Below are 25,727 nucleotides of genomic sequence, written 5' to 3'. Positions count from 1 at the left end.
CCAAGGTAGGTGGTCTCTTCCTGTGTCTTGGCGTCTACTGTGTGTCGGGGGAAGAGCTAGACGTTTGCTGGACCGCATTTTGTGGCTTCTATTCGCTGTGGACTGCTTAGAAATAACCTGGGAGACCTCCGAGCTACGCAATGGTGAGGTAATGGGATGGGAGCAGTGTAATGGGGTGGAATCAGGTTGAGACCAGTTAGAAGTGGTGAGAAGTGGCTGTCCTGTCTAGAGCCTGCTTGCTTAGCGTCAGACCCTGAGGTTCTCTAGGGGTAGCAGTGAGTCATCCTCTGTCCCGTTTATCTCTCACTGGGGCAGGGACAGTTCTGGGTCCCTAGAACTCTGCCCACCAGCCCACATAATGCCACCTTTGAAATCCCTTGCTGCCCTTGCTCCCGCAACAGTCTGGGCAGAGGAAGAGGCGTGGGGAGTCCCTGACTCCGATGTGGTTTGGAGTTGGGTGCATCTGTAATTGTGATAGCTCGGACCCCGGAATAAAATCCAAGGAAGCAAGAAATTAAGAAATTTGGAGCAAGGCTTTATTTCCAGGCCTGGCGATGCAGCCTCCAGTAGCCAACACGGAAGACTGGGTGCCTAATAGACCAACAGCGGGATTTTTAAAGCTAAAAAGGGCAAAGCTGTTGACCTATTTCAGATAACATCTGGGATTCTTGGTACATTCCATTGGTCTCTGCGGTTAAACAATTTCCCAGGAACAGCACACCTTGCAGAAACATGCCTAAGGGGGTGGGGGTGGGGGGATTTACATGGAGCTGAAACTTAAGTCTTTATTGGAAATGGAAATTTAATCCTGTTGAAACGCCACGTACAGAACAGGACAGAGGCACATTGGTTAGAGCTAGGCCATAACAGTAATAAGTTAGGTCTCTGCTCTCATTCCATCAGCTACAGATCTAGAAGCCTGAAGTTTATAAATGTCTGTGACCCACGACCTCATAGCCACACCTGCTCTCCTCAAACAAGCATTTTATATTTACAATGATTTCCTAAATTTCCAGCATGACCTCATAGTTCCAAACTCATGATCGGTATTGACAAAGATCCCAAGAATTCAGAGAAATGTGGTGATGTGCCTCAGTGGAGGAGCACTTGCCAAACACCTGGTGAACTCCTCTGTACCATACAAAGCAATACAAAAGAAATTTCTTATCTTACTTAATTATGTAGTTGACACCCTACCCACAGACTGTTTAAGTGAGAATAGCCATAGATTTCAATTTCTGAAAAATATAGCACAGATGTTAAACTGTTAGCAAGGGCAGAGTAAAGTGTGCTTACTAAGCACAAAGTCCATCACAGAATAATGCCTGAGCATGGAAATTTCCATGGACATATTTATGTGATATCTGTTTGAGTGGAATGGAACAATGTTGTCATCTCTGAATTAATAATTTAAAGCTTGGGCTGATCATTGATGTTGTATAAATACTGAAATGCTCTCTGAGATAGATTTACAACTATTATTACTATAAAAGAGAAGCCCAAAATAGAAGTGATGTGGGGATATCAAAAGTTAGACATGGCAAGTTTTCTGTTTAGGGTGTATCAAAGGAGTATGGAAGGATGTTGGAGCAAGTGGCAAGGTGATGAGTCCCAAAGAGTGTAGGGGTTCTGCAGGCAAAGGGAAAGTAAAGGGGCTCACACACTGAGGGTCAGCAAAATGGCTGCTGCGTGGTCCACATAAGTAAGCAGGTTTTAGTGAGATAAAGATCAAAGAAACTCATATGCACATGCTTAGGTTATATAATATGTTTGCTTCTTGTCCTAATGAGACCTCATGTTTTTACCTTGGAGGAGAGAGGGGCAATGTTTCAAGGCCTGCACTTTCTACCAAAACACTGTCCAACGGATGTGTTCAGGGCAAAATGGAGTCAGTGTGGCCTCTCTCTCCCCTTTCTTTTTATAGTTTAGGTTTTCTTGCCACATTAGAAGCTAGTATTTTAGTTATGAACATTTTGCATAGGAATGGGATGCATTGTACAAGGCATCCCAAAGGGACTAAACAGATAAGGACAGTATTTAGTATTGGCTCATAACTAGAACAATGCCAAATACTATTAGGAAGTTACAGGCATTGAGAGGTACAATTTCTAATATGAGCACATGTGGCATTTGAAGTTGCCAAATATGGAGTGAACATTTTAACAGCATTATCAGGGATTTTAAGGATGAGAGTGCCCTAATTTAGATAGCCAGCGTGAGTTGCAATTTTGTTTGGAATAGTGGGGAAAATGGTGTAATTTCTTTTCTGAAAGATAGACATGAGAGACGTTATCTGTTTTTGCCAGTTGAACCCAAATGTTGCATTCCAGTCTTTCCTGGAGGTCATGCAATGCTAAGGTCCCCATGGTGGGCTACAAATACAAACAGGTACTAAAGAGTTCATTGTCAGTTTGGTAAATTCCACCACAAGAAGCTTTTTGGCATTTGGTTTCTCTTCAGATGCGTGGAGCTAGTTTTGTGCAGACTGGGTCAGCATCTTCATATCACACCAGGTCACTGGCCAGCAGTCATGGTCCTGGGTTGCTTTCAAGGAGGCTGGGCTTGATTTAGGGAGAGGTGAAACTGGAATTGGGTTGTGCAGCCCATGGTATCAATTCATTTCAAACACAGTGAGCAGGAGTCCACATAGGGCCTGTTGGGGATAGCACTGAAGCATCCCTTCCTTCCCAGATCAGCAGAGGTGCTGGCCCCTGCCAAGTTGGGTCTGGGGGTGTGTTGAAAGAAATGGAACCAACACAGCCAAAGCAACTTGAAGAGAAACAGTAGGGGAAAGCAGAGGAGAAGTCAGCTTTGGTAAGTGGTAAAACAGTGACAGCACATCAGTCCCCAGGAGTATAAGTACTCGAGTATGTCCTCCAGAGATAAGATAGGAAATAACATTGATAATGGGAAATAAGCACCACTAGGGAAGTGGGGTAAATGTAGCCATTCAACAATAAATACCTTGCTCTTCTGGATGGCAATGTGAGCCCTTGTGGCAAGGGTGCTAAATGAAATGTAAGGAGAGAAGGCAGGCCTTCGGGGCTCAATTCCTCATAACTGTGGTGAGTGCGTGAGCCGTGCTCTGAAGGGTCTGCTGTAGAGGAGAGAATCAGAGCTCACCTCAGCAGGAACTGTGTGACCCCATAAAGCATCAAATAGAGGAGCTAACCGTCGAGTGGTCACAGGAAAGTAGAGCCTTGCCCAATTAAAGTAGAGACAGCAGAAGCGGGGCACACCTGGGAGGACTTGGAAGTCAGCCATGTGGCAATCTGTTTGCTTGCCAAAGATGGCAGCAGCATCCCAGCAGAGATGCCAGGTGTGCAGGACAGAGATGGGAGCTTGAGGCCCCGCATGCAGCAGTTTGCTATCTTTTTCCCAATCCTCCATAATAAGTGTACCTCTCTCAGGATAGCAAGGACAATAATTGTGAATTTCTTACAAAAGTTGTACTAAATTACACTTGGGGGGAGCCCATGGCCTGCCTTCTTAAGGAGAAAAAGCAGTTCTACCTTACATTTCTGTTGCACTTTAGACAAGGAATTTCCCATGACTTACCCAGGGATTTTCCAAAAAAAAAAAAAAAAAATGAATTTGACACGTTGGGGGCCATGTCCCACCCCAGGAACACAGGGAAGGCAAGTCATCCTCCATGGCAGACATACCCACTGTCAAGTCCCCTGTTCAGGAGCCAGATGTAGGGGCTCTGCAAACAAGGGGAAAATAAAGGGGCACACACACTAAGGGGCAGCAAAGTGGCTGCCACCCAGCCAGCATAAGAAAACAGTTTTTATTGAGGAAAAGAACACAGAAACTTGTATTGCACATGCTTAGATTATATGACTTGCTTGCTTCTTGTCCTTATGGGACCTCATATTTTACCTCATGAAGGAGAAAGTTTCAAGGCCTGCACTTTCTACCAAAACACTGTCAACTGGATGTGTCCAGGACAAAATGGAGTCAGTGTGGCCTGTCTACAAAATAGTAGGACTTAACAACTTAGGAGATCTCTGAGTATCAGATTATTCTTAAGAGTAAGCCTAAAGGAAGACTTGTGTGCTTGCTTCACAAATCTTCTGGTTGACTAAAAGAAACAGGTTTTAAGAAAGAGAACTCAGTAATAGATAAATATAAATTCTGTTATCACTAACTCAATCTTGTAATGATTTTTAAGGTAAAATTAGAAGTTAGGAGACTGGCGTTTGTGTACATTAAACAGTTTTGTGGACACCATCTTTGAAGTAGAATGAGAGGGGTTGCCTCAGGATGTGGAAGATTTCAAGGGGTCATTGTTTTCATTTTACAGAAACTAAACTATGAAAACTTTCTTTGAGCTTGTAACCTCAAATATTTAACTATCTTTTGATGGTTTTTGTAGCTCAGTGACTGCTGGGATGATATGCATTGCCATTATGCCAGTTTAAGGTTGGGATTCTTTGTTGATCATGATTTACCAATATTTCAGTGGTTGGATAAAGTAAAACTTAGTGAGGCATGGTTATTCACCTTTACTCTCCGGCACTTGGGAGAGTGAACCAGGACTGTTTTAGGGCCCACTGTGGGGAATTGTGCAATATATTCTTTGGATATCAAATATAAATTCTGTGATTTTTCTCCATTGAACAGTAATTAATTTAGCATGCCTAGTCCTAGTTATAAATCTACAGTATTGAGGCATAAAAGAAAAATTATTCAATGCAGATCTTATTTTGAGTTTTTCATTTTAGTCGTTTTGTACATTAGAGATACCTGGTACAATACATGCACAAGATGCTGGAGAGCAGTAATGAATCTCTGTTCTGTCAGCAACAGGGCACCAGGGGTGAACAAGCAGTGATTGAAGGGCCCTATATATAATCAAGTGCATGAGATATTTAGTGTTTTTGTTACAGTTTTGTAGTGTGTTACATATATGTCCCCAAACTCAGATCAAGTAAGGGTTTGAGCATGGTTAAAGGATGCAGGACTTGCTTCAGCAGGCATATCCTGTATGTTTTCTGTGTGTTTTCTTTTCAGCTTCCTTGGAACCATCATGAAAGTGTTCCTTTCTCATTTAAGTAGTACCTCTACTTCCGCTCTTCAGAACATTACTGTGAATCATGCTGCTCATTAGATCATTTCCTTTTGGAACAGTATTAGGTTTTCTATGGAAACTAAATGAAGAGAACAATGTGATTAATGTTTGAAAGAGGGAAAACCATTCTAGATTTGACTATTCTATGTCTGTAGGGAGCCATTGAAGCTGGAGATTCATCACATGTGTGGGGCTAAAGCAAAAAAACAGAGAGACCAAAAAAAGTATGGAAAGAACTTGTTCCAGCACCAGGAGGGCAAGAGGCTGAGGCCTGCCAAGCAATGGGTTGCTGGGCAGAGGGGCTGAAATTGACATCACCTTTCCCAGTATATAAATAAAGGTGCTAGAGAGTGGTTGAGCAGTTCCTTTCCTCCCATGAGGAGGATAAGGGCTCCACCTGACCCCAGCTTTGTCTTTTCTTTATTTTCTCATCTTCTCATGGTCCTTAACCCCAGGAACCTCAGGAACCACATTGGGTCTCAACATATGTTTGCTTTGATTTTATATGCTTGTTTTTTTTAATCAGTATTTATAGTAATGCCCCAATCTGATCATACTGTCTGACTTGCATCACCATAATAAAGAGAAAGGCTAGACAATCTCAGGCACAGTCCAGAACATTTGCAGCACAAGCCATGAAGCATGTGCAAGGCCAAAGGGAAAGCACTTCAATTCCTACTTCTAATTATGCTCATGTTGGAAACTTTTCTAACTGTTTTAACCTTGCATTAACATCTGCCTTTCTATCCTTGTGGACTCATGTTCTGTCAAAGGCTCATGGTCCTGTCTTTATCCACACAGCAAAGATAAAGTCTTGTAATGTAAAGTAGTGGACATACAAGCCTTCAGCTCTTTAATGTCATGCAAATAGAGTGGGATTCCATGAATGAAAGTGCTTCCATTCCTAATTCTAATTATGCTCTTTACTGTGTGGATAAAGACAGGACCATGAGCCTTTGTTGAATGTTCTGTAAATTCTAATTGATGCCATCCCTGAGTCCTCCAGAGTTCTCTTGGTGCCAGCAGGCTAAAGACAGGCTTTCCATGTTGGTATTCTGGAGATGCCCATTGGAATGGCCTGAGACAAAACACAGAGCTTCAGTGTAAAGCACCTTTCAGTCTGTCTGTATGTCCTTATGGGTGTAATCATACAGCACGAAATAGGAGCCTGTTCTGCTTTTCATACTTGTGACATCTAAAATGTAGTGCAGGTGGTGAGGACAAGGAGAGAGTACAAGTACACAGTACTTTTAGTAGATGCACTGAGATTGAGTTTGGGGGTGCAGAGCTAGAGATTTGGCAGTTTTTGGGATCTTTGCTCATTCTCGTACCTTGTCATTGAAGAACATTTGTGTCCACCCCACCTGCAATGTCAGTGATTTTCAGGTTATGGTGATTTTGCACCTCAGAAAACATAAATTTGTTTGAACTTATTTCTTGTAATTGTTATAAAAAGCATAGAAGATTTAGTAGTGTTTTGGGAATGTAGGTCAAAGATGAGCACAATGTCACATAACAAACAGGGTGGCCCTAGGGGCTGGGGATTTAGCTCAGCGGCATAAGTGCCTGCCTGGCAAGTGCAAAGTTGTGAGTTTGATCCCTGGTACCAACAAAAAAAAAAAAAAAAAAAAAAGAGAGAGAGAGACAGAGAGAGATAGAGGAACAAACAGGGTGGCCCTTAATAGAAAGAAACCTTAGCTACTAATATTACTGGTCCTGTGCTTGACAAACCTATTCTAGGTGTCTTTTCTTCCCACATTGTGTTTCTGTTCTTCACCAGTACTTATTGGCTTCATGTACATTACTATGCTGACTATACAACCTAGATGCTGATGACTATGATGAGCTACAACCCAACCTCATGCACATGTATTGTTAGTGCCCAAACAGGATGATGGAGTATTCATAGTAGTATTTTAACTAATTCACCCAATATTATTTTCCAGATTTATTTACACTGGTGTATATAGATGCAATTCCTGTAAGGGTCTTCATTGTTTGTGTGTATAGCTTTTGTTTCCTTTCTTCAGTTATACGAGAGCAGGCTTATCTAATTCTGCCACTGATATAAATGCACTAAGAACACTCTTACTTGCTATCTCAGAAACAGATCTGAGACATCCCATGGATGCTTAGGAGCCTCTTTGAGGTACACAGAGTCCGTGTCATTTAAAGTCACATGACACTTCATGCACATTATAGCCATGACCAGCAGGTTTATAGTTTCGCTTTCTCATCAACATCAATACTGGACCTTTTCTAATTTGATAGGTTTCATGGATTCATATTGAAAGTTTATTTCTTTTCTTTTTTTTTCTGTCTTTTATGTCTCTCGTTTTAGGCATTTTTTTTTCCATTTTGTGTGTAAGAACTATAAATTATCTCCCTATTTCATGATTTCATTTGATGAAAATTCTTTTTGCTATTGTGTTTGCAGGTATTTCATTATCACTTGTAGAGGATCAATACACCTTCTTGTGATTTTTTTTTTCAGCTGCATTTTTTATTTCTTTGAGAATTTTCTTAGCTGAACTGAAATCCTTACTATTTCCTTTTGTATCTTTTCCAAGTCACCTTAAATTTGTGGCTGTATGATTTTATGTCAGAGGTTTTCCTAATTCTTACATGAGCATCAAATTGCATTCTTACAAGTCATTTTTCTTTTTTTTTTTTTTTTGTCTTTTTTTGTCTTTTATCGGTACCAGGGATCAAACTCACGACTGCCTGCTTGCAAGGCAGGCGCTTATGCCGCTGAGCTAAATCCCCAGCCCCTGCAAGTCATTTTTCTATACTATCTTCCATATTTCAGGTTCATAGGATATATTTTTTGAATCTATGGAGAGCGCACCTTTGAAAGTTTGATAGAGAAATGTTTCACAGAGCATATATGATGAGCACTTTACCACAAGAAAGAACTGATTACTTTTGACTTGTACTGCCAACCTGATCATCTCAGTTTGTTTAAAAGAAATATAATTGTTGATATTTCCTTTAAGTTTTGTGTGTATACATGTTTTCTTAATTTCAAGTTTAAATCATTGTATGATATTTTCTAAACAATTTGAAAGACCATCTCTATATTTTTGAGAGGGGCGTATCAAAAATGTACATAATTCCTTGACTTTAGAAGAGACTCTGCTAGATACTTTTCAAATTTATATTGTTTTCTTTGTATTATAGACACAGTTGTATTAAGTATACAATGTAATGAATCCATAGCAGCTTGCATCTTCCAATCTAAGACTGTATATTTTCTTTGCAATACTCATCTGATGTTCTTCAATTTTATTTGTTTTGCCAGTGTAGACTTTTTTTTTTGGTACTAGGGGTCAAACCCATGACCTTGTGCTTGCCAGGCAGGCACTTAGGCTACTGAGTTAAATCCCTGGCCCTTCAATTTCATTTGTATGAATTATATTTTTGGAAAATTTTCAGACTTTAAAACATTTTTGAATATAATTTGTAATAATTTTTAAAGTTGGCTGTAATAATACTTAGTGCTATATGAGATAATTTCTGGATGTCAATGATGTCCTGATATTACAGTGATGTGAGAGGAGAAATTGTCTTAAAAATTTTTAAAAATGTGTATGTACAGAGTGAGTGAAGCAGCAGTTTTGGACATCTAGCTGCCAACTTTCAATGCAGAATTTACAAGTATTTGAAAAAAAATTGAAAAGTTCAAAATTGTAATTAAATGTATTTTTGAAAATGTAGGTCATTCCCTACAATGTTCATTATATTTACATAATATTGGGTCATTCTTGTACCTTTAAATCTCTTAATAATGTTTTTAAAAATATTTTCAGCTAAAAACTTTGGGTTATGTTTAGGGCAATGCATGGTGACTCTGTCCTGAAATCAGAGCACTTGTGACTCAGTGGGAGGACAAGAAGTTTGAGGCCATCCTGGGCTGCCTGCTAAGTTCAAGGCCAGCCTGAACTATTTAAGAAAATGAAAAATGTATATTTCACATTTAAACCACATGAGTGAAATAACAATTACTTCAGCGTTAAACTAGATGCTCAGTGTGAGTGCAGTCAAGTATTCTATCCTTCCTTTGGGAAATAAAAACAAACTGACAATGTAAAGGTAACCCTTGCCTAACTATGTGGTACTTTGTATTAGAATATACATAATCTTTATGTATTGTAATTGAAGGAAAATTTCTTATATAATTTTTGTCAATATATATTTTTTGGACCAAGGTTTATTTCTTGTTTATTCACAATGAAAGTATACATAATAATGATTATTTTTAATGCATTAGAATGAACAATTTCTAATTGTATTTCTGATGAGTGGTAAATTTGCCAGTAAAAGTACGTATAGATATATATTGATTGAGATTGGTCTATTTTGGTTTGAATGAAGATGTGCTTGCTTCTTGAATTTCAGGGACATTTTATAAGGTATTTGCAATTTGATGCTAGTTTCTTATGACTAAAGTACAATCTCCTGCTACATAGCAATCTTAACCTTTAAACTGTGATCCCCTTGCTTTAGTCTCCCAAGAAGCTGAGCTTGCAAGTGTATGCCAGTTACCATCTCCTTTCATTTTTTTTCAATCAAAAATCAGATTTCTAGATCAGATGTTGATATACTGACTGAAAGGAAAGCAGAACATTGAAATGATGAAAGCAGAAATGAAAATATGAATACTCTCAGAATACATTTTACTAAAGACTCAAATCAGATATGCATTTTCTAGAACATGCTCACTATGGGAAGTCTCACACACTGATAACTCAGGCCTGTTTGCAGTGTTCCAATTGCATGCCTTATCCTGCAGTCAATATTAAAAAATCATAGTGATTTGTTCAACTCTGGATTAAGGTCTTAATATATTGGTCTCATTTTTAGCTTTAACTGCTGTCATTTTCAAGGCTATTATAATTCAGTACATGAGAAAAAGGACAGCTTAAGGCTTAACAAGTTGCTCAGTAGTGTAGAGTTTTGAAGTTGCTATTTGGTCTGTGTCACGATTCATATTTCACCGTTGTGTCTTCATTCTGGTTTGAATCTCAGCAGCTACATTAAGCATGCTTGTTGAGAAATACTGGACCTTGTCTCAGGTTGCTTTGGCTTTCCCATGACTGGTCTAGTCAGCTCCCTTCTTGCTCTCTTTGCTGATGACTTGTTTGCACTGATGGGAGTCTGCTTGCCAGAGTACTGTTTGGAGTGAATGCAGACCCTGCTCACTCACATACTCTTCTTGTCTGCTTCTCCCATCTCTAGTATTATGTTCAGTGTCATCCTCAGTGTAGTCAGCATCTTATGTATCTACTTCTGTATCACTTGTGTGTCCTGGTCTCACCAGATGTTATTCTTCTTTCCGCTTTGCTAATTTCAATTCTTGCTAAGTGTTATGGACTTTGTCTAGTATATGTCTGTTCATCTGAATGTGTTACAGTATGCATTTTAGCCTGTGAGACTGTGTGCCTTGTGGCTTCCTCGTACTGTGCATTGAGTTATGGAAATTGTGTTGAAAATAGTATGTGCCTCTGCAGCCTTGTGTGAGGCTAATGTTACCCAAGATGTTCCGTGCCATAATTTCCATCAGGACGGGCCCTGTACAGAGTAGAGATCCTACTTACCATGCTTGCGGTGTGATCAGTTGCTCAGTCCTCACTGACTTCACCTATTTGGTCATTTTGTCTGCTGTCTTCATATTCTGCTGTACTGAAGGATGCAGATTTTCTGCTTTTGGGATATAATTTACCTCACTGCAATTGGCAAACTCTCTGATCTGCCTTTGTTAGTTCTTTCCAGCCTAAGTACTGAAATAATGCTAAGGAGACTGCACAGTCCCTGACATAGAACCTGAAGGGTGCTGTCTCTTTTATCCTAAGGGAAAAAGATCAGCAAAAAAAAACAGGAAGAAGGCGTTTCCCATCAAACTCTCACCAAAAGTTTTGAGGTTTGTTAAGTAGAGATCGCCAGTTTTACTGAAATATAACTTACTGTTCAATTCATTTACTTAAAATTATATATAGTAAACAGCCTAGTTCATTTAGAACATTTTGCTTTTCTCCTAAAATCCTAGCTTCCTTATTTCTTCTGTTTTCCAAACCATATGAATGACTAACCTACTGTGTATTCTGTTCATTTTCATATTCTGGCCATTTTGTATCAGTAGATAATTAGCATTGTAGCTGTCTCTTTTCTGTACAGCATTTATTGCCATTTTTTCCAAGAAAATCTTCCTATTTATGGAATAATATAATTATGGAAAGTTTAAAGTATTGGTTATTCATCAATTTGTAGACATTTCAATTGTTTCCACATGTTAGCTTTTATGGATACTAAATTGAAATGTTATTATATAATGCATTCCTGTTTCTTAAATGTACAAATTCATGTTGCATGTCAGGAATGAATGCAACAGGGGGTGCAAAAGGGAAGTTAGACAGCAGATACTGAATGAGAAAAGCTCCTGGGAGAAGAGAGTTTGAACATGAGTTAGAACAAAAGCTCATGAGGTTTTCATACCATAAAATTTCATTGTCAAGTGGTATTTTATACAGTAAAACAATTTTACCAATTACCTTAGGAAAAGTTAAAACCAACGTATTGGTTTACAAGTACAATTGCTTCGCTAATATCAATCTAATACTAAAAGGAGGCATGTAGCAAGAATTCACCTATAGGAATCACTAACCTCAGTTACATAACTATTATACCAGTACTCTAACTGTTAGTAGCAAAAAGAACAAATGCATTCTTGGAAGGAGTTACGGGTAAGGGTCTGGGTGTTCTGCACATCTACCTAATTGTTCCTTCATTGGGCTTACGTGAACAGTTATAATCCACCTTTGAATTGTCATTTACCTGTCATTTACATTGCAAACCTTGGGAGACAAGTCACATGCCTCTGGCTTGTGGCTTGGTTTTTGTCAGCTCAGGCTCAGGTGCTGACCGAGTTCACTTCTGCGAAGAGGCTGTATATTGTGCCTGGTCCTTTCCCATCTGCCAGTCAATAATTATGTAACTTAGGTATCTACAATATAAAAATCTGTACATGTCTAATAGTCTTTGATCAGTTTTTCTTCCCTAAATCCATTAATCTGATCAACAACTCTGAAGATAACAATATGTGATATATTAACCATTTTAATCCGATTAGTTTGTTTTGAAATTCTGTATCAATATTTAATTTTTTTCTATTTAAAATTAAATTTTAAAGTCCCTGTGCAGATTTTGTATGGATTTATGTCTTCATAACTCTTTTGTATATGACAAATATAGTGGTGAATGAACAATACAGAATCAAATAATGGCTCTACAAATATGGTTCCATTAGCCATTTATGATAATATCTACCGTGTGTGTGTGTGTGTGTGTGTGTGTGTGTGTGTGTGTGTGTGTGTGAATGTTTTGTAGGCCACAACCTAAGCAGAGAAAACCCATCCTGCATGGGGTTGGCACCAGCCAGTAAACTTATACCCAAGATGGAATAAAAAGGGCGGGAAGGAAGTCTTTTCTGTGAGGGAGCTCTAGAGTCTGCCATTGCCTTTGGATGTGAGTCTCTACCTCCTTGAGGATCCCACAACCAACTCTTCAACATTCACTGGAAGTTTTTGAGTAGAGAAAAAACATGAGATTAAGGGGCAGTGAATCAGTGTCTCTAAGGTTATGTCTCCATGCTTTACTCAGACACACCGAGTCATGTGATTTACTAATATCCCAGGCATCTTTTGGGCCATTAAATTAGACAGTAAGTCTAACCACCACATGATTCCAGATGTAGGCTTTACTGTGGGGAAACTAATATATTGAAAGAACTTTGAGTCTCTAAGGAAGGAGCAGCATATTATGCAAAATACACTCTATTAAAGCCTTAGCTAAATCTGTCCTTCACAGAGAAGTGATTGAGGGTGAGTGTATATCACAAATATTATCCTGGCTTTTCTGTTAGGATTAGTCTACAGAGTTCTGGATTTCTTTGTGACTTTGGGATAAGTATGTTTCTTGTCTGAGGCATTGAAAATAATTTCTTTTCTTTCATCTCCTTCCTTTACCTAATACTGTGCTTACAACAGGCTCTTCCTTACATTATTTTCTTTTTGGCGTTTATTTAGTTTGCTACAATGTCTAGATAATGTTTGAAAGGACTGTACCACAAGGTAAAGAGCCTCATATACTTTTCTGCACACTTACAACCTTAGGCCTTTCCTCCCATTACATCGTGATCTGCTCTGGCCTGGACCTAGATTCTTAGTTGAGTTTAGTGATTTTCTCTTGTGACATTGACTCTGAAGTGCAGTGGCACAGTTGTGATCCTGTTTTCAAAAACAAAAGAAGAGAAAGAGCCTATGAGTTCAGTAAATAGACCCAGGCAGCTCTGCAAAGCTAGGATCAAATTGTGCTTCAGTGGACTGATGCGACAAGCTGGATCAAATCAGTGTCAGGTGAAATTCTGGGCTGGGAAGGAGTTTGCTAGAATCTCTCATTTGGGCTGTATTCAAACAGATGTGTTATTGCCTTTTCTTCTCCCTCTTGTTTCAGTGTGCAGAAAAAGGATCAGCTTTGCCTCAGTGAAGGTTTTCTGTTTAAGAACTGCCCAGTCAGGCACTGGCCAGACAACAGAATCCTCTACTAGACAATCATGTTGGAAACTCAAAGTGTGTTGCTGAACAACTCCTGAACTGGCTTAGCCTCACTTGGCTGTATGAGTTCTACTAACTGGGGTTGCATGGGAGGGTTCTGAGAAACACCCAGTCTGCAGGATGATGGTTATGGCCACATTGCACACAGTAGGAGTGAGGCTTGTAGTGGCTGCACAGCTTCTGGTTAGGAGTGGACAGAACCAGCTTTGGCAGGATCTGGACGTACCTGCACCAGTTCCTGTATGTCCACTTTTACTGATCCCCATTTGTTCCTTTCTAACGCTATGGATGGGGATGATACATGGGCAGGACTTAAGCATCCTATCCTGTTCTGTCCAGTGAGTTTACTTTGCTGTGGCCAAAGCCCCACCTTTGTCAGCTCAGTGCCTGCAGCCTTCCTCTGGGCTGTACTGATCAGTGATGAGGAGGATTGAGGGGAGACTCAGGACACATGTGAAGTTTCAGTTTGGGGAGACTGCTGTATTGAGTATCGGGTTTGTTTTTCTCCCCACAGAAGACAGGGTACTATTGTCTAAATCTAAAATGTCTCCTAAATGCCACATCAGTTTGAAAGTTGATGGGTATTTGTAGACCTTCTGTTCATCAGTGAATTCATTTCACAGTGCATTCAGTATGAAATAAGGTGTTAGGAGGTGGGGACTTACTGGAATTTGGAGACTTACTCAGTTCAAAACTTAGTGGACAATTGATTACCACTGAAGAAGCCAAACAGTTTAGAATTCAATTGTTTGTTTTGCATTTGCCATACATATACCTGAAGACTCATAGAATCACGATGCCTGTGAACAAATCACCTACGGCTCCTTGCAGTGCAGCTGTCTGATTTCACCTAGCTATTCCCAGTGTGGGCAGAGAATCAATTATGTGGAAGCTCTTTGGACCCTAACAATTTCTTCATGCAAAGTGTTATTTTGTTTCAATTCTTTGGATTTTTGAGTAAGTTAATAACTGAGGTTAGTATATCATTATTACAAAGCTGAAAATATTATTTTTCGTTCTTTGCCTCAACTTTTTGCCCATAGGATTGCAGGGAAATTCATGTTGCCAGTACTCCACAGCCTTATTCTACAGCCTCTCAGCTTTTTCTGTTGGAGGTTGGCCTTTAAAATTTTTTTTTGATATAACTGAAACTGTTATTTTTGATTACTTTCTAAAAGTGATAATGGATTAAAATTTTTGATGGAATAAATAAACTCAAGTGTGCCAATGATGAAACCTCAAAAATTTTCACAGGAAATCTTCATCTAATATTTTATAGATATTTTTTGCTTTGTAAACATGTGGAATAGCTCAGTTCATTTTTATATTTTCATCCAATACATTCTATTATACTTTCATAATTGTTTCTTGTGCTATTACATCTAGTTTTGAACCACTTATATATGAGTTTTAATATTTAAAGTTGTTGTGTCATCTGAGGGCTACCTATGAAGTTTATTATTCCCAGTCCAGCTGTTTATAATTAATACATATGACTTGTTTGTTTGTTTTTGGTACCAGGATCGAACTCCTCCCCACGCACTTGCAAGGTAGGTGCTTATGCCACTGAGCTAAATCCCCAGCCCTATATGTTGTATTATTGTATACTAGGATAGAGATGTGCTCTGTGACAGAATATGTACTAGAGCTAGAAAGCAATGCTAAAGGTATAGACAAGAGCTCCCCTGAACACCTGAGTTCATGTCAGGAAAACCTGCAAGATAAGCTGATCCAGCACAGCATGCTATCTTCCCCTCCACCTCTCTTTTTACCCCATGGACAGCAATCCTCATGTGAGCATTCCACACCCAGAACCATACTGTTTCAATTCAGCTGGGTATTCCAAGGTTCCCTTTAGTTAATCCACCACACTCATGTCCAGGACTGTTCTTTTTTAAAGAACTGGATTTTATTCCATTATATGATCACTGGAATTATTTTGATACTTTCAACAGTGTCAAATTAAAACAGCTTCTGCAGATTTTTTGAATCAACACATAGGAAACATATAGACTAGTGTGTCTTTTTCATAAATTTCTATGTTATCTACCCTCATCAGTGTCAAAATAACAAGCACTCCTATCCAAGTAGGCACAGCACTGGGACCATAGCCCAGATGTGTAGGCTCTGATCTGTTCTGTCTTTCTTTAACATTCTTATCTGTCTTTCTGATGGGCTGTGGTGAGTTTGACCCCTGCTTGCTGAGGCTCTGTGCATCTCCTGTTTGTAACTGTGCTACTTTGCTTATTGCTGCCCAGTGTGTGAATGTTGTCTCTTCTTTCATACATGAATATAGATAGGTACAACTTAATGTGTACTTTCTTAATGGTGAGTTTTGCTTCAATATTTTGCAATAACTTTTATTTTTCAAATTATCAGTTAGAGTTAACACTAATAATGTTAATAACCTGGAAATACTCAGAAAGTTTCTTCACTGTGCTTCAGCAAAGGGTGAGAGCATCCAGGTGATTGATACCCTACATGATTCAACTCTCTCTTACCCCATGGATGTCCTTTCTCCATTTTTGGTGACTTTCCCTAAGTTTACCATCTGTGAGTTTCAAAGAAAAAGGTTGTTTTGCTTTTCTCCCTTGGATTTTTTAATAAATGATCATTATAAATTTGCAAAGAAAATTCTTTTCAAAAGTTTTTTTTAGAAGAAGTTAAATTGTCATTATTTGCAGATGCATGATACTCTACATAGAAGACCCCCAAAATGCCGTTGAAATACTCCTAGATATAATAAAAAAAATTAGCAATGTGGCTGGATACAAAATCAATACCCAAAAATCCATAGCATTCCTATACACTAACAACAAAATCACAGAGAGAGAAATAAGAGAAGCCACACCTTTCACACTAGCAACCAAAAAAATGAAATATTTAGCAATTATTCTCATGAAAGAAGTGAAAGGCCTATACTGAATAATGAAATTGAAGATGATATCAGAAAATGGAAAGACATACCTTGTTCATGGATAGGAAGAATAAATATTGTGAAAATGGACATTCTCCCAAAACTGCTATACAGATTCAATGTAATCCTGTAAAAAATACCATCAACATGCCACATAGATCTTGAGAAATCACTCCTAAAATTCATCTGGAGTGAAAAGAGACCTAGAATAGCAAGGACAGTTCTAAGCAGCAAAGGCAAGGCAGGGGGCATCATAATCCCTGACTTGAAATTATACTACAAAGCAAATGTAGTAAAATCAACATGGTACTGGAACCAAAACAGAGCCAAAGATCAGTGGAATAGATTAGAGGATACAACCACAAGTACAAACACACTCAGCCACCTTATCTTTGATAAAGGGGCCAAACATGTTCACTGGAAGAACGACAGTCTCTTTAATAAATGGTGTTGGAAAAACTGGCTCTCCATATGCCAAAAACTAAAAGTAGACCCATGCCTATCACCATGTACTAAAATAAAATCTAAATAGATCAAAGATCTAAATATTAAAACAGAAACACTAAATCTATTAGAAGACAAATTGAGTGAAAACTTTGAAGACATAGGAATAGGTAGAGAATTCATGAACAGGACTCCAACCACATGGGAAATACTTCCCAGGGTCAATAACTGGAATCACCTCTTATTAAAAACTTTCTGCACACTAAAAGAAATCTCCAGCATAGTGAAAAGAAAACCCACAAATGGGGAAGAAATCTTAGTGAACTGTCCCTCAGACAAAGGACTTCTGTTTAAAACATATAAAGAATGAAAAAAAAATCAGACCCCCAAAATTCAAAGATCCAATCCAAAAATGGGCATCTGAGATGAATACACAATTCTCAGATGAAGAAATACATGAAAAAATGTTCATCATCGTTAGTCATTAGAGAAATGCAAATTAAAAGCACACTGAGATTTCATCTCACTCCTGGAAGAATGACCAATATCAAGAAAACAACCAACAACAAATGCTCGAGAGGCTGTGGGGAAAAAGGAACTCTCCTGCACTGCTGGTTGGAGTGCAAACTGGTGCGACCATTGTTGAAGTCAGTCTGGAGATCTCTCAGAAAGCTGTGATTGGAAGCCCCATTTGATCCAGCTATCCCACGTCTAGGCATATTTCCAGAAGAACTGAAAGCATCATACTTCATTGATATATATGCATCCATGTTTATAGCAGCACAACGGGTAATAGCCAGATCATGGAAACAACCTAAGTGTCCATCAACTGAGGAATGGATAAAAAAGTTGTGGTATTTTTATACAATGAAGTACTACTCAGCTATAAAGAATGATCACATTGAGATATTTATAAATAAATGGATGCAGCTTGAGACCATATCCAAAAGTGAAATAAATCAAACTCACATGTATAAATACCAAATAGTTTCCCTATTGTAAGAAATGATAAGAATACATAAAAATATGTGGCAATCATGATTCCCAATCATATTGGTTTGAAGCCATATAATGTTTTCACTCTCTAATTGGAATGGTTTTAATTTAGGTTGTTCAATTTTATTGTCTGTGATAGTATGCATAGCTATTTTAAAGAAAACAAGACATCACAATTGCTAGTGCTGATTTAATATCATCTTGTTTTGAAGTCCCATCTAGCTGTTGTTCATCTGTTTCCATTGGTTTTAACATGTTGTATCTTATTATATTTTACTACATGCAATAGTATAAACAAAACTTTTTTATAGGCAGAGATAATATAGAAACCATTGTTCATTTTCTGTTAGCTGCTTCTAAATACTCTGTAACACTTTCATTCTCTTGAATGGCTTCACAGTATCTTGATATGTATGATGCTATAGTATACGAAGTTATACTTAAATATTTCAAGGAAAAGAGACACTATGGTGACTACATTATGTCAGGTTATCTGATGGTGAAACACAATGATGCTTAAATTGTTAGGTTTTGACCTGTGTTGTTCAGTTGCTATGTCCTCTTTTATCTCAATCTCCCCCCCCCCTTTTTTTTCTTTTTTAAATAATTTATTTTTTTTTCAAGGGAAAACTAAATTAAAAAATATCAGTATATGTTATAGAAATTTTTTTGTTTTCCTATTAATCTTATTTGAACCCGTGTAATGCTCTCCCCATCTTGTTCTGACTGATTTTACTATATTCTGTTTTATTTGATAATATCAATTTTGAGGGTATAGGCAACCACTTTGAAGGCAATAAGATTTACTATGATGCCCATTATTGTTTGACTATTATCTTCTTTTGAAGTCCTGTAAGGTCTCCAATGTAGGTTTTATTGGTCTTTTTGTGTACTCTTTTGTTCAGTTCTACTATACCTGATGATATAGGCAACTCTTTTTAAGATAGCAAGAGGCATAATGGTGACCATTGTTGATCACCTGGTATTCTGTTTTTGCATCATGTACTATATCCATCCTTCTGTTCTACCTAACTCTGTTTTGCTATGTTACATTTGTTTTTTTTTCTCTTCAAAAAAAAGTTATAAGAACTGTGGGAGTAATAAAACCCAAAGAGTATAATTGTTATTGTAAAAAAGAGAGGAAAGGAAGGTGATCTAAAGGATATAACTGCATGTATGCTTAAGTATAGGATAGAAAACCATAATACCAAGTTTTTGTTGGATCATTGAACAGAACTGTCTGCAATCTCACTGTATGAATGTCTACTTTGTATGCTTTAATTTTGTATTGGACAACTGTTTCTGGGATGACAATGTGTAATCTGTTAACCAGTGATTTCTTACTGTATCTTTTTTTCTTGACATTTTCGATTACTTGTACTCTTTTACTGCTTTGTTTTGGTTTTTTTTTTTTCTCTCTTTAAATAAAAAAAACTTTAAAAAGTTTTTTTCTGTATTTTTCTTAAGTGTTGCTATGTGAATAAAGAGCTAAGTGCTTTCTCATCCATTTCATTGGTTATGTGATGTAGGACTTTTCAAGTTTGCTTTAAAGAGTCATGTTGTTCTTTAGGAATAATAATAATAGTGTGTTTCTTTCTCAATGAAGAAAAGTTACTGGTCTAAGTAAAAGTAATGAATGCAGAGTGTAGTAATTGATTGTCCATTCTCTCACATGCCTATGTCCTTACTGTGTTCTTCCACACTTCCATTTTCTTTAGTGAAATATAAAAACAATTTGGTCCTTGTTATTTATTCCTTGTTTTTGCTTGAGTTAGATATGTTTTAGTCATTTTTTTTTTTTAGATTTGGGTTCATTGGTCTTTACTCCCTGTGCAAAATCTTTATACTGTGTATTCACTAAATAGTTTCTTGTCTTGTTTATATCTCATATTTTTTATCTATTTACCATTCTAATTCTGATGGTTAGTTGGTTTTCTTTTAAGGAAAATGGTAAATCATTTATTTAAGGAAAATGGTAAATCATTTATGGTAAATCATTAATACAGAGACCCCATTTCATTGTGACTTTTTTCTCTTTACAGAAATGACAAGATAGAGAAATGCAATGAATATAAAACTTGGAATCAGTATGAAGAAACATTTCCTTGTACCCAAGATGGAAATGTGGATGTGAAAGAAACAGACACACACAATGATGTTAAGATCCATGAAACACACTGCAGTGGAGGGAAACCTTATGCATGTAAGCAATGTGGGAAAGCTTTTACCAAACGTGGAAATTGTCAGCAACATGAAAGAATTCACACTGGAGAGAAACCATACATATGTAAGCAATGTGGGAAAGCTTTTACAACACGTGGGTATTGTGAAATACATGAAAGAATTCACACTGGAAAAAAACTCTGTGTATGTAAGCAATGTGGGAAAGTTTTCACTACACCTGGAGCTTGTCAAATACATGAAAGAATTCACACTGGGCAGAAACCCTACGTATGTAAGCAATGTGGGAAAGCTTTCACAACACTTTCATGTTGTCAAAGACATGAAAGAATTCTTACCGGGCAGAAACCCTATGTATGTAAGCAATGTGGAAAGGCTTTCAGCACAAAATGCTCTTGTCAATCACATGAAATCACTCACACTGGGGAGAAATCATACATGTGCAAGCAATGTGGGAAAGCTTTCAGCAGAAACACTCATTGTTGAAGACATGAAAGAACTCACACTGGGGAGAAAGCATATATGTGTAAGCACTGTGGGAAAGCTTTTACCACAAATGCAAATTGCAAAGCACATGAAAGACTTCACACTGGAGAGAAACCTTATGTATGTAAGCAATGTGGGAAAGCTTTTACGACACATGGGTATTGTCAAATACATGAAAGAATTCACACTGAAGAGAAACCTTATGTATGTAAGCAATGTGGAAAAGCTTTTAACAGGTGCAGTTATCGTACAATACATGAAAGAACTCACACTGGAGAGAAACCCTTTGTATGTAAGCAGTGTGGGAAAGCTTTCTCCACACAGCGATATTGTCATATACATGAAAGACTTAACACTAGAGAGAAACCCTATGTATGTAAGTAGTGTGGAAAAAAGTTTCACCAGGCACAGTCAATGTAAAACACATGAAAGAACTCACATTGGGTATTAATCCTATGTATGTAAGCTTTCACCACAGGCAAATCTTATCATATACATGAAAGAATTCACACTGGGGGAAACTCTATGTGTGTGACTAGTGTGGGAAAGGTTTTAGTACAGTCATTGGCAAACATACAAAAGAATTCACACAGGGTTTCTATGGAAAATGAGATAATGTAGTAACCTTTGTTCATTTTCTGTTATTTGGTTCTGAATGTCCTGTAATACTTTCATTCTCTTGAATGGTTTTATGCTATTTTGTTATGTTTGATACTATTGTATATGAAGTTATACTCAACTTTCAAAGAAAGAGACATTATGGTAGCTACAGTTAACTATGGGTTGTCTTGTGGTGAAATACTGTGTTGCTTACATGGTTCTGTTCTGATCTGCTTTGTTATGTCCTCTTTTGTTTTAATCTCTTTAAAATTAAAAAAATTTAAAAAAGAATTCACACAAGGAATAAACACTGCCTACATATAAGCAATGTGGGAAAGCTTTCAGCAGGCCCAGTGAATGTAATATACATGAAAAAAACTTAACTGGGCAGAAGCCATATGTGGGTAAGTAATGCGGAAATGATGCCTGCCCACACACTATTTGAAACATATGAAAGAATCCTCAATGGGTACACATTTAATATATATAATGTTGTTGAGCTGGGTGTGGTAGCCCAGGCCTATAATCCCAGCAGTCCAGAGAGTGAGGCAGGAGGATCATTGTGAGTTCAAGACCAGCCTGGGCTACTAAGTAAGCTCAAGGGCCACCTAAACTGCATATTGAGACCTTGTCTCAAACAGAAATACAAACAAAATATATATATAAAGATCTTGTTTTGAAAATCTGGTGAAAATTTCTCATGTGGAGACCAGAAGAAATAATTAGTACAAGATATTTGATATCAATATTTCTTCACAAATGTTCCAGAAAATACAAATCTGAGGTGGAGCGCTCCTAAATTACTATGTGGTATGGTTTTCAATAAGTCACTTATAAATATCCAGATTTTGTACGTATAGGATTTAATATAAAAAATACTGAGTTGATGTAAATTTGCATTTTTGAGTGTCTTTGTGCTTAACCATAGTGTGTTTTAATTAAACGTGAATTGAAATTCACATTTTACTTTCAAGTATGGTTAATGTCTTTGTAGTTAATGTTTTGTCTTTAAAACTGGAAGATATAGGCCACTAATGACTCCATTTTTGTATTATTTTTATTAATTGTTGGGATTTTTGCCTCTTATGTTTTTGTTCAATTTTTGATGCCTATACTTCATCTTTGGTGTAACAAATGATGTTTCTGAATTTGATGCTACATATTATATTAAGATACACAATTTCAGAGGCTTGTGGGCATGTGTTTTTGACAAAGTTGAGTTATTTTTCACACAATTTGTAGATTGGCAAATGTCGTGTTATTCATATTGTGACAAGATACCTGCTTATACCCTAACGTCATTGTCTCTCATGTCATGTACATTGTGTTGCCTGTTTTTTTTTCTTATTGTTGCCAATGTTACCATTTACATAAACATTTATATTTTCTTGCCACCCAAATTTTACTTGTCATGTTTATATTGCATTGATTTTTACTTTATTGTTATTTTTTGATCATATGTACCAAAAATAAACCATACTACTGTGAATTTCTGATTGCTCCAAACCAGCTGAACCATAAATTGTTTTGAAAAGCATATCAGGAATTATAGTAATATTTCCAGGAAGTATAAACAATAGTATGATTCATCAGTAACAACACACCAAAAGGAAATTTTCTCAGTTGCTTTTGGGAAATTGGTTGATACCAAAATGTATTTTATTCTATTTGTAATTATTATTGCTTTTTCTTAATACACTGAACTAATGAATGGAAGGAAAATCTAAATTGTGAGTTATCAGTGTTGTAAAAGATGAATGTGCTGTTTTTAACCAGTTTTTGAGATAAATCTATACAATACCATTTCAGTGTTCATGAGAACATTGTCTGATGTTTGCAGTATGTACCAGTTGCTGTCAATCCCCTGTCAATCACACTGACCTGTATTTTTCACTCTTTTTAACATAGGTGTAATTTGTAAAGTTCTTAATACACTGTTCTTGAATACAAAAACTACTCAAATTCTGAAAGAATTATGTTGACACAAACCTATGGTATTAGGAAAACATCTGTGAGTACTACATTACGTATCCCTAGTACAATGAGTATAGTTTTATTTAGTCTGAATTATGCTCCAACACATAAACTGTTCACCAATTGTGTAATTTCTTCTAAAATTATGTCAATTTCATATCTGACATATATAGTTCGTGGACTAGAGACTGTACAGTGCCAATTTTTATAACTTACAACATGTGGCCAACTTCCCTGGAGCACATTTCTGATTACTGTCACAAGGAAAATATGTCCTGTGTATTGCTCTTCCAGCTTCTAATTGAATATTGAATCTTTATGACATTTGTCCTGAGTACATTTATCTTCTCATTTTACCATGAAAATAAAAGTTGATGGTACTATTGATGCATACTTGTAATCCCAGGAACTTAAGAGGCTTCACTGGGTGGATAAAACAGTTGCATTCAGCCTGTTCAACTTGGTAGAATCTTGTTTCAAAATATATCTTCAGTTTCTGCAGATGTAGGCTGGTGCTTTCGTACTCCCAGACTGATTCCCTTTAGATTATTCTAAGACTAAGAGTTACACATGAGTAGTTATCCTTTTCTCTCTCAACCACTTAGCATTTTACTCAAGCATCATGGGGAAAGCACATTTGTTTATGAACTGGCTATCCTGAGCATATTTCCTTTCTGAGGTTGTGACCTTATTTTCCTTAGGAATTATGGATATGAATCTCTGGTTTCACTTTTTTTTTTTTTTTTTTTTTTTTTTTTTTTTTGAGACAGAGTCTCACTGTGCAAATCAGGCTGGCCTTGGCTCATTTTGTAGCCCTGGCTGGTCTCTAACTTGCTACAATTCCCTTGCCTCAGCCTCCCAAGTGCTGGGATTACAGGTGTGCACCACCATGCCTGGCAAATCTAGTTTCTATACATTAAATATTTGTGGTCATGCTCAGAGAAAGATTTTTTTATGTAGTTTCTGGAGAAAAGGGTGATGAATTTTACATGTTAAGGAGAACTTTGCAGTGACTGCAGGAAAAGGTCTTCCTCTAGTAGATATTAGGGTGTAAGAGGTTGCTTTTTCACACTGGGAAAGGGGAGCAGCAGACCGTGCTCAGCTGCAGAGTTAGCATTTTGACTTCTTGTTGCCTCATCACCAGGACACAGTGTGACCCGTAGGTCTCACCTTCTATGTGGAGAAGAGATTTAATAGTCTGAATGTGGAATTTTCTTTGACAGTAGCAGCAGGTGGCTTTTTTTCACTTTTGGTTGTTCTGTAGAATAATGCTGCCTAGTGAATATAGTAGATATGTACATAACTTTAGCCCTTTATTTTTATGTTTTCCTAATTTTTTACTAAAATCTATCATATCCAGCTATGTTTGTACACTCCAGTAATCTCAGCACTCAGGAAAGCTGATAAAAGAATTACATTTTTACAAGTTTGTGGATTTGCGCAGAAATTATGCAATAAACCAAAACACTTTCAAACAAAAAAAAGAAGAAAAAGAAAAGAAAAGAAAGTGGCTGGGGATGTGGCTACACAAGTGCCCTGGATCCAGCCCCAATCTTAAAAAAGTAAGAGAGCCTAGCTGACTGAAAAAGTGTGAAAAATCCTAGGCAATGAATCCAGCTGCCTCTTTCCACACTGCTGAAAAGTGACATCCCACACTACCCTCTGCTATGGAGCCACAAGTGCTCTAGGCCACCCTCCTTTCTGAGTTCTGTTGTCTCAACAGGACAGAGTCTAGAAATCTGAGCGCACTTACTGCTCTATTTCCAGGACAGAGCAGCAGGAAAGCCTGACAAAATACACTTAGAAAGCAGGTACCTGCTCTAGAAAGCCAGGAGCAAGTTCATCCTATATGGACCATTTCAGCACCTCAGGAGTAACGTTGGGGACACAATGTCCCAGATGGAACCCATCATTCTGTTCATCATAGCAGGACATAGGATCATTTTCCTGTCCCTCAGATCTCAGAGGATGGGCTTTTGATCACCAGCCATTGGCAGATATGGTCAGCTGCATGAACTCCTCACAGGAGAGCAGTACAGAAAGATCAGGCTGATTCATAAGGTGGTGCCTTCCTTTTTATTGATGCCATATCTAAAGTTGTCAGTCCTCCAGCATTATGGGTCACGATGATGGCTGTCATGTAAGAGGTTGGTGAAACTGAGAGATGTTAATTAAAAGGCTCAATGTTTCTCTTGTGACCTATGAAACAGCTATAGATCACTTGGTGGTTAATAGTGACTGATGTAGGGATCCCTATACAGTTGCTATTTGCTAAGAAAGTTGCTTTTAGTTGTTATCGCCACATACTTGGAAAGTAAATGTGTTTGGTGATAAGTATGCCAGTGAGAGGAATTGCAATAATCATTTTACAATATAACCACATATGAAAACATTTCATTACACATGAAATATGTTTTATGTACTATAATTATGCTAAATGAAATTA

General features: G+C 37.5%; 1 protein-coding gene across 1 annotated transcript; it reads left to right on the top strand.

Annotated features, from left to right (window-relative positions):
* The first annotated feature begins 32 nt into the window (after window positions 1–32).
* On the top strand, window positions 33–23,782 carry LOC134472436 (zinc finger protein 844-like). The gene is made up of 2 exons (XM_063233802.1): window positions 33–143; window positions 20,083–23,782. The coding sequence occupies exon 2, from the start codon at window positions 20,193–20,195 to the stop codon at window positions 21,156–21,158; it is 966 nt and encodes a 321-aa protein (XP_063089872.1). The 5' UTR covers window positions 33–143; window positions 20,083–20,192; the 3' UTR covers window positions 21,159–23,782.
* Window positions 23,783–25,727: the final 1,945 nt, after the last annotated feature.

Source organism: Cavia porcellus, unplaced genomic scaffold (assembly GCF_034190915.1).
Source record: "Cavia porcellus strain 051 isolate PalLab524CR breed Dunkin Hartley unplaced genomic scaffold, mCavPor4.1 scaffold_23, whole genome shotgun sequence".
Taxonomy (NCBI): Eukaryota; Metazoa; Chordata; class Mammalia; order Rodentia; family Caviidae; genus Cavia; species Cavia porcellus.
The sequence above is the reverse complement of the archived record's forward strand: the minus strand, read 5'-3'. Positions and strand labels throughout refer to the sequence as shown.